The sequence below is a fragment of the Corvus hawaiiensis genome, chromosome 8 (genome assembly GCF_020740725.1).
Source record: "Corvus hawaiiensis isolate bCorHaw1 chromosome 8, bCorHaw1.pri.cur, whole genome shotgun sequence".
In the NCBI taxonomy this organism is placed as follows: domain Eukaryota; kingdom Metazoa; phylum Chordata; class Aves; order Passeriformes; family Corvidae; genus Corvus; species Corvus hawaiiensis.
The window spans coordinates 30,893,282-30,913,953 of NC_063220.1; the positions used below are offsets into that span (position 1 = coordinate 30,893,282).

The window sequence follows — 20,672 nt, forward strand, 5'->3', positions numbered from 1 at the left end:
TTGGGTAGGAAAGAGGGAGTGTGAATTATTGCTGTCCTGATTTTTTGCAGGGTGAATTTGCCATGTTGATGATGACTTGTACAAAATCATCCTGCTGGCAAGAGGCAGAGCCAGTATCGTTCTATACAGGTAATTTTACAGTTGTTTACCAGCTGTGCCTAGCCAAACATGTAAGAGACGGTTCTAACAAGGATTAATATTCCTTTGCTTCTGTTTCCCTTTTTCAATATTTTATTTGAAATGACCTTTTTCTTTCTTTTGGCTGTTCTAAAGCTTTGTTGACTGTGGGAGATAGTCACTGTAGTATCTTGTTGAAACATTCCTGGGAATATATTTTAGGGAAAAAAAATCTTATTAATTTCTACTGTACTGAAGTTTCTTTGTATTTTGTACTACCAGAGCCAGTTCTTGTTTTAATAATAATACTGCTACAGTTCAGGACATAGAGTCAATGGAGTTTAGTCTAGATTTCCATTTTTAGAATTTTCTGTAAAGCTTTCATTTACACAAAGGGAAGAGGAGCGATTTCTCACTGGGCAGTAAAGCCATTTCAGCTTAGAATGGGGTAGTCCCAGCCTTAGTCTGTGAACTGCAGTCTTCCCTGATGAGCAATGTACTGCCTTCCTTTTGTGTAGAAGTGCACTCAGCCCTGACATTTGGATACATTTCTGTTCTCTTTCAGTAGAGTAGACATCTAAACTTGATGCTGATTTAACAGTACTAGACAGATGAGTCCCATCTTTATTTTACGAAAGAGTCACTACAGACATTTATATTTCTTTTAAAAAAGTCTGGTTTAATGATAAAAACCCCACAACATTCCTTTTCTTCCTCTCTCTTTTGAGCTGGTTTTTTCATGACAAAGTATTGAGTGCAGGAATGCTCAGACAACTGGTGTGGTAGAATAAAAGTCCAAGAAATCAGTTCCCCTATGTACCCACTCTGTAGGTAGTGAGAAGGCACAGCCAGTACATTTGGAAAATGCTTTTCTCCCCGAGACAGCCTCCAATACAACAAGGTTGTGATTGCCATCAAGGGAACTGAAGGAATGCTGTGTACCATCTATCAGAGAATCAAATGAGATGTCATTCTGAAAGGTGAAAGATGAAGTAGGTCTGGAAACCAAAGGATCATCCACCAGAACCACAGAACCAGTTTCTGAAAGAATTGCTGCTGTGGTCCTGCTGTGAACCAAAGCTCCAGCTGGAAGGTAGCTAGTCCAGGGTTAAAACTCATTATATATCATCATTCTTGAATGCTGCCAAGCAGCATTGCCCCGTGTAGGAGTGTTAATCCAGCCCACAAAAAGGCATATCAACTGCAAAGGAATAACCAAACTCAATCTAGGAGATGCAGTGCTGCCATAATGAGAGTCTAATGCTGAGGTCATCCCAGAGTGACTGTAGCAGGTACTGGCGGGATCTGAACCCCTTAGTGACAAGTAAGTTTCAAGTAATCATTTCAATTGGCTAAGTTCTGCCAGATTCACTCCAGAAATTTCTCTTCAGAAGGCTCAATTGTAAAAGCTAAATGCAGTGCCTGAAAGCAAAGTTTCCAAATGCCTTTTAAAATTATTTTTATCTAGCACATACTAGTTCATGAGGAAAGAAATTATGTGCTTTCCCTGGGCTCTCTTGATGTAAAATTTTATTCGGTAATAAAGATTGTGGTTATCAGTGCCAGTTGCTGAGGATGCTCATTAGATATTATCAGCTTCAAATATGAGAAACAACCTTTGCTCCTACTTATTTTTGTGGGAAAAATGACAGCACACAATGATTGCTAGGCATCAGCATGTTTTTCTGACTATTTGGTCATGCAGCACTCCTTAAAGAGATGTTTTTGCTTAAAGGAGAATTCAAGTGTTCGTATCTAAGTATGACCTATGGCACAGCAGAAAATAAACAAGAATTCAAGAAAAGAGGTAGGACTTTCTGATTTGTGTTATCCCTGAAAACTGTATGGATAATTAAGGCTTTTTCAGGAATTGTACATGGAGGTTGGTTTAGATACAAAGAAAATATTTTAAAATTACAACTTTTTTAGTAATATAAGAGATTAACTGTCTAGGAGTTGAGAGGAAGATTCTATCAACAGTAAATGCAGGTATTGAGTGATGTAATACCGCCAAACTATGTCTGTGTTTAAACCACTCTTGATTTACACTTTCTAAGAGTTTGTGTCTTCTGAATTTTATGCTGCTAGTTTGAAAAGAAGAAGGAAAAGATAGTAAAAACTAGAACAACCTTTACTGTTCTTTTTTAATGTGGTAAGGAAACTAGTAGATGAATGTTAGACATAGTGATTTTGCATTTAGAGGATGACTGGATGCAGTTTCAAATCAACATTTGCAGTTAAAGTTGATTTGTTGTCAGTTTGTTTAATCTGTACCATATAAAACAGCAGTAACAATCAACAGGGTGTGGTTTAGGACAGATAAGTGTATTTCCCAAGGGCCTTGGAAAATACTGCCAAAGTCTGCAATTCACTACACATCTTAGAGCCTATAACTGTGCTAAGGCAATGAAGCCTTCAGTTATTCGGGAGATCCGATACTTAATTTTGTGTATTTGGTTTTTGGAATGTCAATGTTTTGTGGATAATTAGTAAACTAACTCCTGTCATTTCTAAATTCCAGTTATTTGTTCCATTCACTTTAGGCTATTTGCTTGAGAACCACATTTTATGTAGCTATTGAGCTGTGTAGGGAGTTAAGTTGATGGCAACTTTCCTGAAAGAACTTCTCCTCAAATCCTGTGGTAACACTGGCGATTGCCCTAAATGGCATTTGGCTCCTTTGGCAAATCTCTCTTCTTTTGCAGATAGAACGTGAGATGATGGAGAGAAATCGGATGAATCTGTGTAATGTACACCAGAAATATTACTACCTGGGGAGCATGGGGCTTCCCTTAACCCTCAGAGTAAAGACATTGCTTCAGTTCCCCCCAGGTCCCCGCTCTTCACCTGAGCCTCCTGCTATAATGTTACCACAGCATTTTTATGGTCCATTCCCTCCTCCAAGGAGAGATGAATGGGAATCGATAGCAAGCCCTTTCTTATTTAAATAGATCTCATCAGACAGCATAAATTTACTCATGGATTAATGTTTCATGGAAACTATTTGGGTTTCAGGAAACTTAGAGCAAAATGCCAGGTTTCTGGACAAAAAGCTGCATACCAGTTGTTTTGCTTGTGCTACTGGAAACCTTCTGGTGATCTGGTATCATTGCTCCAAAGAGCCTTGCAACCAGGGTTCCTGATATTCCTGTTTTCATGCTGAATATTCTGAGAGGACGCTGAGGACTTCTAGGTCGTTCTTACCACAGCACGGGAAAAGAGCTATAAAATTCCCTCTGTCCCGAGTTGTTCCTAGTATAGTGCAGCATAAGGAACCTCTGAAGACAGACAAACACATCCTCTTTATCCCCACATTAAAACCCCCCTCTCAGAATTTTCCACTTTAAAGTGGATTTTCCACTTTAAAAAGTTACTTTTCAGATTGTTTTGTATCCACACGAATCTTTAAAATGTTAAACTTCCGTGCTTAACTGGAATTTAGATTTGTGAGAGTTTTAAGCTCTAGCTGTTTCTTGAGAAATAGCATATTCTCAGTACTGAGACATGATAATGTCTGCTTTTCATAAATGGTTATCTGACCAGAACCTCCCACTCCTTAATGCTTATTTATAAGGACCCACACTAAACAACAGTGATCTTTTCAGCTTCCATGAAACAAGATGTCTTTTTACAGCTAGGAAACTGAGGGCCAAGAGAAAAGTCATTTGCAATGTTGTGCAAAGCTCAGTGGAGAGCTTGGCAAGAAAGAACTTGATCTGATCTGACTCACAATGCCTTCCACTTGCTCTTCCATGCACACTCCAAAGAAGAAAGACTACTCCTTCTCTCTAAGGAATAATGCTAGTAAAAGTTGGAAACAAAGCAGTCTATCCTCTACGCTGTCCTTTCTTCCAAAGCTGATGTCTGGAGCCTTTTAGTGGCTCCATATTGCCATCATTTAAGTGCTGGGCACATGGAAAACCTCTCACTGTTCTAAGGGGGAAGGAATGGGAGGAAGTTGCAACCCTAATCTCCCTAATAGAATGGAGGAACTCTGCCTTTGGCCAAGATCTTTCTATGCTCTTTCCCGTTCACAATTATATTTTTCTGGGAAATTTGCTTTTGAGTGCAACTGGAAGCATTTTTTGCCTTTTGGTTCCTTTTCAAGGAGTGAGTCTCTGTGCACAGCCAGGCCCTAAGTCCTCAGCGTCTAATGAGCCTGTCCTAAGCTAATGCTTTGTGCCCTCCTGCATCCAGCTCTCCAGCACTGAGATGCAGTCAGGTAAAGAAAGGTGAGAGTATAATTCTGTAACACAAGCAGAGCACTTAAATACAGGGCTCTTTTGTCTTTTATTGTATTGGTAAAAATGTTCAAGTGAAGGTATGATAAAAAAGAAGAGTGGCTCTATTAAAAGAGAAAAAATAAGTTTGTAAAGTGTTCCAAAATCTCCCTAAGATTCATCAAATGATCCGAAGGCAGACGATTAAAATAAAGGTGGCAGTAGCTGAAATTCAGAGGTACTTATAAGATCCAGAGAGAAAAGTACTTCTGTGCATTAAAAGAATAAAATGCTCATTTACTTTGCTGGAAAATGTGCTGTAGTTTGGTGTTCAGATAGTACCTGATCAGGACCAGCTGTTGGGTGATGCAGTGACTTGAGCAAGGAGTAACACATGAGCTGGCCTGCGTAGAGATTCTGTGGCAGTAAGACACCTCTGAGTCTTCTTCTTTGGCTGATCATGAATGGGGGCGGGATAAGAATTTTTCTTCTGAGTTAAGTTAGAGCAATGACTAAAAGCCTTTCCTTCATCATCCACTACTGTCTATATCAGGCAGCAAGGAGCTGGGATTCTCTCCATCCTTCTCCACATGGGGTGGTGAAGCTGTTGGAAGAACTGGCTTTCTTTTCCTGTGTGTTGATTTCCATCCTTTGAGGGGCAGAACTCACAGGACTTACTGTTCTGGGTGTTGCTGTCAAACACGCTGTGAGTTGTGATAGAAGCAATGCAACTGCTCTTGCTGATGTGCAGCTGTTGGTACCTACAAGGGAGCCCATGTCAGAGGTTCCCCTCAGTGCATGCACTAATAGGATCTCCTTCTTTCAGCTTGCTGTTTGTTTTATGGAACTGGTAGGAATTTTTCTTTTCAGTTGCTGTTGCTGTGCCAGGTTTAATTAACATTGGCTAGTGGGTGTCCAAGCTATTAGGGCGAGAAAATGGTGGCAGCAAGGGATGCAAACATTTGCATAGCATGATCACACAAGGCTTGTTTTCTTGTGTGTTCTTTTTCCTTTTTCTACAGCCAAAATATTTCTGAATTTGGCATGAATTTCTGGACAGTTGGCCTGAAACTTCCATTTCTTTGTCAAATCGACTGTTAAAAGATTTTCTTGAAGTTCTATCCAGTAGCCTTGGTTACTCCTCAGTGTAGGCTGGTAAACAGTTTGGTGAAGAGTGGGTCTTTTTTTTATTCCACCACTCAGACACACAGGTCATTTTATAGTGTAATTCAAAGAGTCCTTAAAATGTCAGGATGGAGGAAACAGTGCCAAGGCAGCAGGTATCTTAAAAGAAGACTCAGTGACAGCTTCTGGTGCCTCCTGCAATTTATTTTTTATATTATTATTAATATTTTGTTTGATCTGAAGAGGCATACCATAGGGTAGGATGGCAAGGAAATAGCACAAAGAATTTGTTGAACTAAAAATCTGCATCAGGATCACAAATGTATAGTGAAAACAAACACTCCTTTGTTCTTACTTAGAATATGTGAACTTAATGATATTAAAGAGAATAAATATGGATCCAACAAACAGAAATAGTACCTTTATTCAGTGTCTGGTAAATCTGTTAAATTCATTGTCAAGGAAGGTTACCAAGACTAATATTGCAGCAGGATACTTTAAAGGTGCTGAATGATTTTATGACCAATAATATTTCTAACTCCTTAAGCTATGTGAAATCTCCTGCTTCAAATTGTACTTTGATAGCAAACCACTTTTCACTGCTCTTTTCTTCCTTTACATCAGTGGCTCGACTTTGGCTTCAAGGTGCTTTCTGCAGTAAAGAACTAACTAGAGACAGGATTTTCAGGATGAAAATCTTACTGAAAGCTTGGTAGTTCCACAGTTCCTGTGCATTTTACATGCACAAAAATTTAGCCAGACTGTGAATTCCATTATAGCAACAGAGAGATAAGAAGCTTTTAAAATTCAGACGTTTTAACATTGTTAGTTTGAGCTTCAGTGTTGTATCAAACTCTGTAAAGGGTTGGTCCAAGCAAGCTTCTCACTTGTAAAATACACACAGTCTTCTTCTGGACTACAATGGCAGTTTCATGTTGCCCCGAGAATTTCAGCCCTCCAAAATACAATTTTCAGCATTGTTTGATATGAAATAAAAAAGGAAGTTTTTGTAGTGCTTCTCAAACAACCACTTCCAGATAAAATGAGGGCTTCTCGTTTTCTTCAACTTCTAAAAATTTTAAGTCCATCTGAAGACTTTCTCCTCAGTCAACCTTAAGTAACTTCTTCTCAGGCAGTGCACCAGACTTCTAAATTCTTCATGTCTTTCTAAATAGTCTTTTAAATGCATATTTGCTATTGTAATATTTTCATGTTCTCATGTCCAACCATGAAGGCACGCGGTTGTATTTCCTGTAGTAGAAATTCTGAAAAATTGCATTCTAAGATTGTATTTTGTATTAGGAATTTGAATTTTCTTTTTTGAAGGGGGCAGTTACTATGGGGGGAACAGCATATAACTCTGTTCTGTACAATTAGGTCACTTCACAACTGTGACTTGCACTTGCCTCTTCCTCTCCTTTCTCCATAAAACAATCTACAACAGAGGCAAAAGTAAAATTAGATGAATCTCAGAAGATGCAGAGATCTTTAAAGGTGTCTTAGGATGGGGTAAAGGGAAGGTCCTGTCACTGTGTTACCTGTTGTCACAGGCATGGGAATCCCAGGACAGGATTCGTGGCAAATGAAGGTGAGGAAGACACCTGTAAAGGAGAGTAAAACTTCTGACAGTAGAATAGCTCGATAGCTGTACTACACCCATTGTAGTCATATGTAATTGTGACTTTCAAAGAAGGGTTCCTATGCCTACATCTGTCTTTCACCTTTCTTTGTTGTCCAGAGTGCTTGAAGAGAAGTAATTTGGCTGTTGTTTTGTGTGGCTTACTGATTATACCCTTCAAGACCCCATTTGTAAAAGATTTGCCATTGGTGTGCAATACTGTTACATCAGATATGTCCAGAAAAGGCTGCAATCTACTGCAGTCACCAGAGATGTAAAATTACCTGTGATTTTCAATAAGTAATGTCAATTTTTGGAGGTTTGTAAGATCTTATTTTTCATTAAATTCCTGTAATTTTTATATTTTTTAGTACTTGTGTCTCTAGGATGTTTCAAGTGCCAGTTGCAGGCTTTGGATAGACATCTGTAACTACAGGAATTGGTTTGTTGCAATCAATTACTCTCTGGTTTAAAAGCGCAGACAACTGGGGACAAAACAACATATGACTTTGTCATGGTTGGTTTTCAACACAAATAGGAACAGCAACTGACTTTGGAGTAATTCATAATACTAAGAAATATTTGTCCTCTGCTGGTTCATTTTAAGAGATTGGATTGGTTTGTGGCCGTGGTGTTCACTGAGAAAGGGTAACTTTGCAATAGGTTGGGCTCATGATGAGCTCAGCTGCACTGGCTTACCTGAGGTGGATGAAGTATAGTGCTGAGGTATCTAATTTTCCGTAAGGTAGGCTAAGAATTTCTTAGATGGAGGGCAGAATTTCACTTTGTTACCATTTCATAGGAAATTCACTCAGCATTGCTTTTTCCAGGAATAATTTAAATCAAATGTCCAGGATTTTTATTGTGCTTGTACAAACTCAGTATGAAATTAAGTAAAAAAACCCCACAATGGTGTACAGCAATACATAGGACTTTGCAATTTATCACTGTTCTGACCTAATGATCTGGACTGTTCAGTGGTGGGAACACCCATAAAACCTGATGGTCTGTTGATCTAATTTATCTGATCCCATCTCTTTCCCACCCTGCCTGGCAAGGAGCAGTTCCATGTCATGTAGTGCACACGTGAGCTGACGCTGCAGCAGCAGTCCTGGGAGAAGCTGCCACTTTGGTTCCAAAGTATGGGTGCAGTAAGTAATATTCTTTGTTGCTCCCTTAAAGAGATGACTGTTTTAAATAATAAAACGACAATGCAAAGACTAGAGGGAAGAGCTGTCACAGCCTAATTGAAAGTTCGTTATGCTGCTTATACCATTATCGTAAAACTCTTTATCATGTGTCTGTAAATGTGCAAATTAAAAACCCAGAGGTAATTTTGTATTTTATCTGCATTAAAAAAGATTGTGAAATTATCATCTCTTTCATAGTTAAATAACTTTAACCTGTATGGTGACCTTTGAATATGCAAATAACATAGCTTTGTTGGATGGAATACATTTTGTTAATTGTAACATGATAAGTGGAGAAAATCTGAAGAAAACAGGAATTCATTTTGAAGTAATCATAGTGGAAGGTTTATGAAATAAGGAAAAAGGAAACATTTTATATTTATGTGCAGGCTCAGAAGAATGATTGTCTACTGGTGTTCAAATCTGTGACTCTGCAGCTGTAATCAAAACCAGCGGGAGAATTTCTAACTTACATCACCAGCAGCAAACTTGGTGAATACATAATGCATGCTCAGAGACTTGAAGAATTTCAATAGGTTCTTAGGTAACAGGGCTTTTTCTTTTTCTTTTCCTATTTTTTTTTTTTTTTTTGTTCTCAGTTTGTCAGGCATCTTTGAAAAAACTCGATGCTGCGACCATGAAACTGAGTAATAATTAAACATTTTTCTGCAGGTCAGAATGATCATTTTTGCATAAAGAGAAGAGAGAATGTAATGAACACAAGGAGAGAATGAGTTGCTCTTAGGCATAGTACAAGTTGAACAAATCTGTCTCGTCTCTTGTGCAGACAGGCGTGCTGCCATGCTACTGTGCTGTCTCCAGGCCTGCTCCCTTCCCTGTGCATGTGTGCCCAGAGACATTTTGAGTGACCATGTCTTGATTTGGTGATCTCTGGAATGAAGTGTGTTTGCATTTCCCTTTATACCTGTGACCTGGACTAGAGATGCCAGTTTACCTCTCCAGAGGTCTCAAGTGGGAGTCATGAGCTGCTATATTGCTGTAGCCATTCTGGAGTGCCCCCACATCCCACATACCATTACACACCCAGAAGCAGCAAAGTTTAAGCAAATTTCACGACTGATCTCAACAGGAACAGTTGCAAACTCTCCATGTTATTTATGGCTGACTTGCAAGCAAAGGTTTGGAAAGAGCTGCTAATGAGTTCTGCAGAATACAAAGCTTTACTCAAGGGATCCTGGCTTAAAGGTATGGTTGGTAGTTAAGGTAGAGGAAGCCTGTGCTCCTCCTCCTGGGCCACTTACTGCTGGAGCCCCATTCACTGGCAGAGTGGCTATTCATGACTAGGCAGAACCGGCATCAGTGTTACTGTAATAATGGTGCTTTTTTAGGCAGCTTGAGCTCTGTTGGATTATATAGAAAAAAAATGACAGAATCAAATTCCAGCTGTAAATCTGGGTGAATTCTATTAATGTCTTTTTATAAGCATTTACTTATTTTCATAATTTCCATATTAACAAATGTAAATTACAGTCAAGTCTTTCTTTCATCTCTCATTTACTTTCCAGAGTGCATTTATTCTCCATTGAGCTATACCATGACCAATTCAGATTCGTTGCTTTGAGGCTGAACTGTTTGTTTTGCAATTCTGCCACGTAAAATCAGAAGATAACCTCCTTTGCTTTTGCCTCACTGGATCCTGCAAAACTAGCTCTTTCTCACAGTAGATCTTTCTGATTACTGCTTACTCTGTAAGTTTTGACAGGAAGTTAGACAGACTTGGAATTAAGATTCCAAGGGGCTGCAAGCACGCTATGTTTTGACTACTGCATATGGATATTTTTAAAGGCTGAAAACTATGCTGTCAGTCAAAAATACATCATATTAGCAAAATGTGGTTTCTCTGGCTAAAGTGTGAGGGGCTTTATCAAGGGGCATGGACATTTTTAACAAGGAAAATCCCTAAAGACAGGGTTAGTCGAGGTGTCTCAAAAGACCTGACAGTAATGTAAATAATTCTTGAGGATATTTTGCTGTAAACATTTTTTTATAACATTCATATGCTCGATGCCATAAAGAGAAACCTCTTAGGTTGTTATGTACCAAGAAGTGCAATAAAGTATATGAAAGTAGAGTAAATGGAATTTTTACATGTGGGTAATTTATGGACCACTGGTTGAAACGGTCTCATATCTGCACCTGCCCTGGTAATGTTTCGTGCAGAAACTTCAGCGCTGCCATCATGCAAGTCACAGCAGTTGTATTTTCCAATCATTTTCTCACAAACTCCTCCCTATGGGTTTTCATTCCAGAGTTCAGTACTTCCGTTGTTATCTGGTTTTTGTAGGCATCCAAATCACAACAGTATCATGAAGGACTTGGGGCAAATTCAAATGTGGGCCAGACTTAGTTCTTTTCATTCATGGAGTCCAACTCATTCTTGACATCAGATCATAGTTGAAGTCAATGGGAATTGCTTAGTTTACATGTTTCCTACTAAATCAAATCTCTTAGAAATTATGAAAATACCAAGGCCTTGATGATTGCCAGCATGGAACAGCAAATGATCACCCTTGGAAACTCTCTGGGCTTCCACATGTTGGGGGGGCCCAAGAGGCCTCCTTCTAGCCTCCTCCTGCTGGTTGGGGACAGCTCCTGGGACATCACAGCTCTAACACCCACCTTGGGGCTTTAGGGGAGAATACTACTTTACATGGGTCAGAAACATGCCAGAAACCATTCTGTCTGCCTAACTCCAGAGATGTTCATATTCAACTGCCTGCGAGTGTTTGGGGCATTATTTCATTAATTACTGCACTTCAGCGTAGCCATTCAGGGCCAAAGAACTTTAGTGAAGAGGCGTAATCCAGCTACCCATCCACTGCTCTATGCACTCCTAGGAGTACAAGCAGAGTTGTCTGGGCAAGAGCAAGCTGCAGGGGTATCATGTGTTCTGAACTAGGATCCTGCAGGGATCTGCCTCAGGAACCTTTAATGGAAATTTATTTGCTGTGCTGGAAAAAGCTTTGTTAGATAAGTACCTCTGTGTCTTATCTTGTATTTCAGCTTCCTTGGCAAAAAAGCTGATTGCAAAAGTGATTGTGGTGGTGTTTGGATTACTGGTAATGGAAAGGAAATTCTGTGTACTTTTATTCATTTTTGTGTTGCAAAAATAGAAGACTGCAAAAGTTGGAAACATGAGCAGAATAGTAAAAACATGCTTGCTACTGGATTCTGGGGAGTGTTCATATGCCAAAAGCTCATTTGTAGCCTCACACTGATAAAAGACTTATCCCAACAGGAAAGCCAAAGCGCAGATTTACGAATCTAAAAAATTTGAATTCACTAATGTTTCTACCTGCTGATTTCTAGACATGCTGAGGGAGAAAGTCAGCTGGGCCAGAGCAGGAACCTGTGCTAAGAATGTGTGAAAAATTCAGTTGCCCATAGCATTCACTTGCTCTGAGTTTCTACTAGCAATAGGAAGATACCTGAGGAAATCTGTTTATTGTTGCTGTTCCTAAAATGGAGATGAGCTGCTGAAGACAGAAATGCAAATGACAACTTCCCACACGTCTTCCTGTTTCCTGTGTTACCAAAGAATGCCAGACCTCATTTAATGATACCTACTTGAGTATTTTCATCCATTAAAGTAAAAAAAAAAAAATTAGTGCCATCCTATGGGGAACCAGGGTTATCTCTTCACAGAAGCTCCATTCCATCAGTGGGCTCATTTACCTTTTCACAACAGAAGAGGTAATTGTACCTCTGAAAATGCGATGTTTTAATGTTTGCCATTATTAGGTATAAAAGTGTAGTCATACATTAACAATTCCTGTGACAGAACTGAGAAGCAAACATATTCTTCTTATGCCGAAAGGCTGCATTAAAAATGGGAATGGATTATTACGGAAACTTAATAGAAAAAAATCTTTTCCACCACCATATGGTTGTGATATAACACAAAGTGTTTTCCTGCCAAGATATCACATTACAATGGCAGGCTGCCAGTAGTTTCTCTCTTCCTCACTTAAACAACAAAAATATCCAAAAAGAATTCTTTGGCTGAATCAGGCTGTTGCTTATAAACATATACTATTGGCTGGTACTCAATCTACATCTCAGTTTCTCTAGAGGCAGTCCATTTCACAGTGTTTTATTCAGAAGAGTACTAGAAAATGTTTTATCCAGCTCAGATGCTCTAAGACATTTCTTTCTGTTCCTGGCCTTTGAAAGAAGACATCTTACATGGCTGCAGTCAGCTGTCCTGATTTCTAGCTCCTGCTTGAACTAATTTTGATGTTGGTGTAAATTTCAAGGCATCCTGATCATCTCTCCTTGCCTCTACATTAATGCCTGCACAGCTTGAAGAGGTGTGAGGTCATTATTTCCCAGACAGTTTGGAAAGGTTCATTTGTTCAGTACAGCTCAGACTAGGAAAAGCCTGCTGAACTAGACTGTGTCTCTGACATAACACGCATTTGTCACCGGATCTGTGGTTACTTCCAAAGGCTACTTTATGTGGGTAATATATGTGGCATCAAATTGTACTTCCTGTGTGTTATAATGAGGAGGCTGGGAAACTTTTTTCTTTCTTTAATACCTACAGGTAGAAAATCATAATTTTTTACTCACACATCCTAAGGTAGTCACTAATATCCCCAGCACCACAATGCATGACTAGCTGGGGATACTCCTTCTCTACACAGCAATTTCCCACAGTGGTACTGATGTGTGTTCAGGAAGCATTAGATCTTTGTAACCACTTGGTATCTGTCCCTCTACCTGAAATATTCACCTCTAGGAAATGCACCTGGTAGCCTTCACCTGAAGTTTTTAATGAGGGCATGGTTGGATGTTCAGCCACACACTTGGATGGTGTCAATTGTCACAGCTTTTTTAGGCCTTTTCACAGACATCTCCAATTTTCTACTTCTGAGCTGTGTCTATCTCTACTAAGTAAAATGCTGCTAGAAGAAGTTACTTTGTGACCTGAAAGCACCACAGGACATCTGACTTCATTACTGTTCTCTCTGTCTTTATCTGCACCTTTGTTTCTGTGTAGTTCCCTGGAGATCATGGGAATGTATCAAACCAAATAACTGTCCTTCAGGGGGCAAAACAATATTTGCAAAATATTGAACAATTTGTCTTTTGGCAAAATAATTTCTTACTGTGTGTGCTTGCTGAGCTTTCAGCCTTGCTGAGCATAAGGGTCCTATTTTTCTTACCATCCTCACTTCCAAACCAGTGAGAAACTGAGTGCAGCCCAGAGAGATGCTCATATTGCACTACAAATAATTGTACTCAGTTTCATCTGTGTTAGTATTAGTCATAGGTAATTTCATTTTGTGTGGACAGACTAATGTGATTAGCCACATTTAGATTTATGTGTATGCTGACTTGAGCTGCATTACATTGCTGGTTTTTAGGTGCAAATGGTATGGTGGTTGATGTAATCTCATGTTCTAAATGAGATAAGTGTCTTATCATGACGCTTTGCTACTTTTACTAATAACTACATTGCTTTTTAGTTCAGCTCACTTAGATGAAGATTGTTCACACATTCTTTCTCACAGACAACTAATGTTGGAAACGTTTGGAAAGCAATTAATGAGTTATCTTGGATACTGCATGAATCTTTGACAGTCAGCTTGAACAAATCGAGAGTGATACATGGAATGATAGGCAGAGGTCCTCGTGGCTGTCAGCTAACCTGAGGGGTTACCATTTTTTTTGCTGCAAAGAATTTGAGGAAGGTGTATAACCATGATTGGCTGTGAGTTGTAACAGGTCTGATCCCGTCATGCTCTGGAAACCACTGAGGCAGTTTCTATTTAGCATTGCTCTGCTGTGCTTCACACTGGATCTCGTAGCCTTCTAACAAGTGAACCAAAAGGTACAGAGACTCACATGTTTGGCTGCCAGGCTCTCCCCCAGGCTCCCTCCCTTTGGTCACCTGGGTCTGCAGATGAAGTTCTGTGCTCTGGAATGGAGCAGATGCAGTTACCATTGTGTACAGCACTTCAACAAGCATTTCTGCTGGCATGCTTGTAACAGATTGGAAGACTGCTTGCTGGTAGAGGGTCAGGAGAAGGAATAACAACACTTTTTTATTTGCACTTGTAGTTTACTGAACACTGGGGGCCCAGGCCTGGACTTGGTCTTCTGTGATAACAGTCACAGTGAGACTGGGGATGTGCTAAATCTTGGTTCAGTATATTGCAATACAAAGGAATTTTGATTAATTGACAGATTAAGCACAATAAATGACAGATCCATTTCTTGAAACTCGAGTGTATGAAGAAATTGTGCAAAAAATCTGTAGTCTCTGAATGAAGAGTGGTCTATTTGCAGAGATGAATAAAGATAATTATAATATCAAAGTCTGTCAGAACCAGAGAAGTTGGTGGCTGAGAGGCACAACACCCTGTCGTTTATATAATTAATGACTGTCAGAAATTATCATTGATTTTCAGCAAAACTCATGTTTATCCAAACATGAGGGGCCACTTGATATGCTGTTGTAGTCATAGGGCAGCATTAATCAGAAACTGTCCACTACTGACTGTTCTGGACCTATGGCCTGACAGACTGGGATGATTTTAGAAGAGCCTGACTACACAGCTGTGTTTGTGCTCTTCATATCCAGCCTCTATTGTCTTACTCTCACTGTGGCTGAAAACATGAATATAGACAAATAGAAAACTAGATGAATCACTTGATATTCACGCAACCTATGGAGCCCTAAAGACTCTGTATCTTGTAAAACTGCCGAAGAAAAGTGGGGACCGTAAGTCACCGTAGAAAAACTCTCTGAAGTCTCAGACCTGTCTCTAAAATGGTAATGCAATGCATTTTTTTTCCTTCTGCCCACAAGCCAGTCTGGAAGTGCTAGTTAATCCTTTTTCCAGACATATTTGGATGCAATCAGAGCCCAAAGTGGATGAGGCCAAAGAGGTCTTCACTGTCATTACCATGCGGGATCCCAATCCTCTTTTTTATTAAGGGAATACAGAGACATGGAGAAGACAATGGAAAACTGGCAGAAGTGCCGTTCTCTACTTGGGGAAACGGTCCATTTCTCTTTGGTCAGTCCTCTACTCCATTTCTCATCAGTGTCTCATAGTCTCTTGTTCCAGTTGTAAGCACCTATTTTGAATTTACTTGTTCCACTTAAACCAGAAAATAATCCAGCCACTGCTGTTTGTCCTTCCTGGGACGCTTTCCAAGTGAAGGCAAATCTGAAGAGCTTTCTGCTGTTTTGTTCTGTTATGCACTGGACAGTGATAGCCTTGGATAATCTTCCTGTCATATTGTGGGAGTCAGCAACAGAGAAAAGAGAGCTTCAAGCCAGTAATGATCCACTAAATGCAAGCCTCGTTGTTCAACAGATAAGTATAGAAAAAGTTTCCTGATCTGGTTCTTTCCAGTTAGGTTATGTGACTTGTCATCCATCAGGCAGTAAGGCAATACAGCTGAGTATATGCAGCAACGCACAGCGCCTCCTTTCCCCTGCCTCTGCTGCTTGGTTTTCTGCTGAATTGAATCACGGAGCTGCCAACTGCCCACAGGTGAGCCCCGGGAGCTGCAAGGAGAAAGGGAGGGGCTTAGTGAAGTGGCAGCTGGGAGGGTATAAACTTCCTGTTGCAGGTTGGGAATTAGATTAGATCGGTTCTTATGTGTTTTTGTGTATTCTCGGGCTCGAAGTGAACTGCCTTGATGTGGTAAGAATGTTTTCTGCTCTCCTGTGTTGATAATAAAGTTATGAATTCAGAAGCTGGTTGTTTTGTAAACTTTTCCTATGCCTTTGGTCAAGGCAGACTCAGAAAGATGTTAATCATAACATGTATAGTCCCACAGTAAGGAGAAGGGAAGACCAAGCAGTAGTTCACTGTTTGCTAAGTTGGCTGATTTAGGAGGATTTATTTGTATCTTGAATGCAGTAGAGAGGAAGATAACCCCTTTTTTGAGTCTGTCCTGAAGAATTATCAGCAAGTTTCCTATTTACAGGACAATTGAAAGCAAGGGTATCATAAGTACAAGTGATGAATCCTGCCTGTCTTTTACTGCATGGAAGGTGTGTGGTGTGAAGAGATTATGTTATTCCATAGCTGTGCAAAATTGTGTCAAAGTTTTTACAGGAAGCATTTGATTGTGGTAACACTGGGGTTAACCAGGATCTCTGCCTGCCCCAGAGTAAGGTGTAAATGCATGCCCTGCTTCTAACTGAGTACCCTTCTGCTCTCCCTGCTTTCCTCCCTGTGCCTGTGGCCTCATTTCAATAGTTTTATGTATAAGTAAAGTACTTCCAAACGACATTTAATTTTATCTGAAATGTTACTAAGCTTTTGATGAAGACGTGGTCCCTCACTGTTTGCTTGAAATGTGCGGGCAGAGGGTTTAGCTGCATGCTTTTGTATGTAGCTGAGTGAATCTCCCTGTGGTGCTATCCCTTTTTCCGTGTCCATGTGACTATTTGCTTCTCCCAACAAAGCAGTATCTCCAGTTACAGTAACACTGCATTCCACCAGGACAAGGGTGCCTGTACAGCATCTTCTGTTGCCTTTAACTAGTGTTCCCAACTGCAGGGAAATGCAGTGGGATTCACTCACTTCTGTTTTAAGGTTTTTTGTATTTTGAGACCTATCTTTCAGAAAAGTAGTAACAGGGGGTCCTTATCCATGCAGCTCCTTGGAACCAAGCTGTGTAGGAGCAAGGGGATGAAAGTGATCTCACAGGACAAAGAAGAAAGGTAGAATGAAGAGAATTAACTACTCTTCCTGCCACTATGCCTCAGTGAAGGACTTCTTTTTTTCTTCTGTTTTTTAAATCTGTTTTCTTTTTTGAATGCTTGTACAGTGCAAGATCCTACTTTCCGTTAAACTGTTATGAGTGACTCATCCTAGGGTAAATCCCTTCATGCTCTAATTTGAGTGTAATGTTTAATATTGTCTTTGCTTCTGCTTAGACCTGTGATCTTGCAAGGTGCTTATGATAGCTGTGTTGCTAACTCCTCACCACACTGGAAAACTGTGGGTTATCTCTTGTGGGATTGGGTTGTCAATTGTTTTGTTTTTTCTAGAGACTGTGAGGGCAGTATAAATCTGAGGTAAGGACGTAGTGCAAGCAGAAGCAATTGTTTCTGGTGACAAAGTAACCAGAAGAGCTCCTGAAGTCTATAAATAGGACATTACACAATAGAAGTTAGATCATGGGAAGGTAGGGAGTGAAAAATACTAAAAGTGGAGAGCTCATGGTGTTTTATAACCACAGGACATGTTTTATGCTCTGTCTTGGCTATACTGTTGGAGATCCTAGAGTGGCTGATCTGCTTCAGACCTTTTCTTTTAAGACCTAACCATTCTGTGGGGAAAATACTGCTTTTTCTAGTTCCTAGTAGGCACCAGTTTTCTCAGTGAAGCACAATGAAGTTGCTTTTCTACACAGGTTTGGTTTTCATGTGATGTGAATAGTTGGTGTTACGGCACATCTGTTGTAACTACAGTGCCAGGCCCTTTAAATAGCAAAATGGAAATTTGCTGAAGTTCGTTATTGGAAACACTTCCATGGAAAAGCCACTTCTCAAGAGGTAGCTTAGATGTGTAGTCAGTTCCTGTTGTGTTTCCTTACAGGCCATGTGTTTTTCCATTTTCACTGCTTTAAAGGGAACCTTGGCTGCAGAGCTGGCTAAAAGGACAACTTGCTCTAACAAAGTTCTGTCTAGGATGAGCAGTATGGAGGAAGACACAAAAATATTTGGTGCAAATTAAAATGTCATCAGCTGAAGAATTTTTTTAAAGGAGGTCTCAAATTAAGAGGCTTCATGTACAATATTCCATCTACAGACACAGACCTTTAAAACACAAGCCTTAATGTTTTTCTGGAAGAAAGAATAAAAATCTTCTCTTCTATGTCCTTCTTAATTTCAGAAGGATGTTATTTCCTATATCCAGCTAAATGAACTGAAGGGAAATACTGTAACTTCTGACTAGGATATTGGTAGCTGTGTCACATGGTATTTTCTGAGGAATTGCTCTGTGGCTTTAAGGACCTCAGTAAACTTCCAAGAGGTGAGAATAAAGACTTTTCCAAGTCTAGTTTTATGATGTTGACTGTCTCTAGGCCAGTCTACCTCTTGTGTTTCATGCCCTCTTTCTGCAGTGGAAAAAGTGATGTAGCTGGTCCTTTTTAATAAGGAAATGGGCTTGAAATCATCTGATGGGTGTGCTGTTGAGGTAACACAGTTGGAAGACAACAAAGAGCCCTTTTAAACACGCTTCTTGTCCAATTGTGAATCCTTTCCAGAGTCCTAGAAAACTATATCCGGACACAGTCTTAATTTCAAGTGGCTAAATGTTGGCTATTGTGATACATAAGCTGCAGGCAGAGCGTGAAGGTTGAATGTCTTCTCCAGAAGCAGCCCAGCCTCTCAGTATGCTCCTTCACAATGGTGTGTGTAGGGTAAGCTCACTAGGCAGCCCGTCTAATATAACAGCTTTTCCTTTGTGCAGTGCTAGAGACTTGGATTTCTGTCTGCATGTTTATCCATTACCTCAGTGTTTGCTTGGCCTGTGATAGACAACTATCATTTAACTTTACAGCCTTCACAAGGTTTGTCTAAGTTTATCATCTTTTGCTGTAGGGTCTCTCCTTAGTCAATTCTCCTCAGATTTCAAAGGCATTGTCCCACTTCAAAGATCTCTTTTGAACCTACATGATACTGTGGGTTATACTTCCTGCTTCTTTTAATTATGATCTATCTGTGAGGTTTTGGGGTATGTCTTTGTTACTACAGGGAATCCCAGAGCCTTCTGATATAGGAATTAGTGTTTCTTTATAGTGTAACTTTAGAGTCAGTAATATTATATGAGTGAAAATACAGTTGCATGTGAATCCTGTGGAAAAGAACCCAGTACCTTTAGTCATATAAGCTTTAAGTTCTCAGCACTGTTCATTTGGAAATTGGGCATCTAAGTATCCTTAGACCCCTGCATTCATGTATGGCTGTTTCTCCCATGTGAAGTTGTCCACATGCTAATTAACCAGGCTTCTCTCCCAACCCTGTTTTGCGACAGGTTTGTGCTACAATCATTGGCCCATCTTCAGCAGTTGTGGTGAGCTTTAATTTGTCTCTGTATGCAGCCATGGCATCTGTCCCTGTCTGAGCTCTCACAGGGAACTGCCTGCCTCTGTAGGGTCTAGGGTTCTCCTCAGCCTTTGTCACTTCCCATTTATTCTATTTCCTGAAAAAGGATATCTTGAAGAAGTGTAGGGGGAAAATTAAAACTGCAAAATATAAGGTGATGGAATTGTGATAAAATTTTATGTGAGGCATATGTATTTTCTCCATGTATTTCATAAAGATGATTGGGATCAATTATTTTCAAACCTTTAGAAGAACCCTATGGTCCTCTTACAGTATTCTGTATTTTGAGATTGAATTTTTATGCTTGTTCTCTGTAAGTGTCAGCAGTCCCTACAGGGTTATTTAGTATTGTGCTCTAAAGGAATACATCCGTTGTGATCAGGCTACTGCAGTGTATTGCTATCCTCTGAAAGCAATATTAGGATGAATTGATGGTTGCATAAGGGAGTCTACTCTCTAGCCCCGTTAGTTAAACTTGGAGGAAGGTAATCACAAGGAAATGCAGTAGTGAAATCTTAGTTTCATTATACATGATTTCAAATAAAGATCTGCAAAATTGCTGCTTGATTTGTTTGAATGTTTGTGAATTGCTCTAACCTGGTATCTGTTATTGTCACTTAAGAATTCCCAAGCCATCCTTTATAACCACCACTATATTTTAACTCATCTTATTCTTCTCACCTTGTCCTTCTCACTGTTCTCGAGCTTACACACTGTACTGCAACACTGTAAAAGGTGCAAAAATTTACATAACAGAGTGGCAAGTGTATTTTTCCTTCTAGAACATACTCTACTGCAGCACAAGTACCTTGTAGTGTAGAAATTGCCATAGTAACTACTCATTTCTTATTGATTAGATGGATAAAAATTCTCATAATATATAAGCAGAATAACTTGCTGGCATATGGCTCCAGGCTACCCCTGTGGCAAATCTTACTTATGAATTCTCTCCTTTTTCTGCGTGTAAGAGTTTTTTAAATGAATTAGTATTCCTTGGATTAGAACACAAAATAACTTTTTCTTTTCTGCCACAATGGAGCTTAAATTTTAAGTTAGACTTGATATGCAGCTCCTAAGACAGGATGTTAACTTGTATTGGTTTGTAACTGGATTAGGACAACTAGATTTCACCTCAATGTGAAATCTGGATAGAGAAGGAACAAGAAGAAAGCCTCCTCCCAGAGTGAGGGAGAACTCTAACAGCTTCAGAGCTGACCTCTAATGAGTAAAATGTTTTAGTTTGGCAGTTGTGATAAATCTTTTTGAAAAGTGCTTTTTGAATGTTCTAATTGGTT

General features: G+C 39.7%; 1 protein-coding gene across 4 annotated transcripts in view; it reads left to right on the top strand.

The window, feature by feature from the left end:
• Positions 1 to 20,672, top strand: part of CABCOCO1 (ciliary associated calcium binding coiled-coil 1) — a 214,364-nt gene that overhangs the window by 68,686 nt on the left and 125,006 nt on the right. For 2 of the 4 annotated variants that reach the window (XM_048311325.1, XM_048311326.1), the window contains exons 6-7: positions 51 to 129; positions 8,139 to 8,231. The exons of the other annotated variants lie outside the window; for them this stretch is intronic. In XM_048311325.1, the coding sequence (XP_048167282.1) occupies positions 8,223 to 8,231 (9 nt within the window). In that variant the 5' untranslated portion in view covers positions 51 to 129; positions 8,139 to 8,222. The remainder of the gene's footprint in view (positions 1 to 50; positions 130 to 8,138; positions 8,232 to 20,672) is intronic. 4 annotated transcript variants of the gene reach the window in all.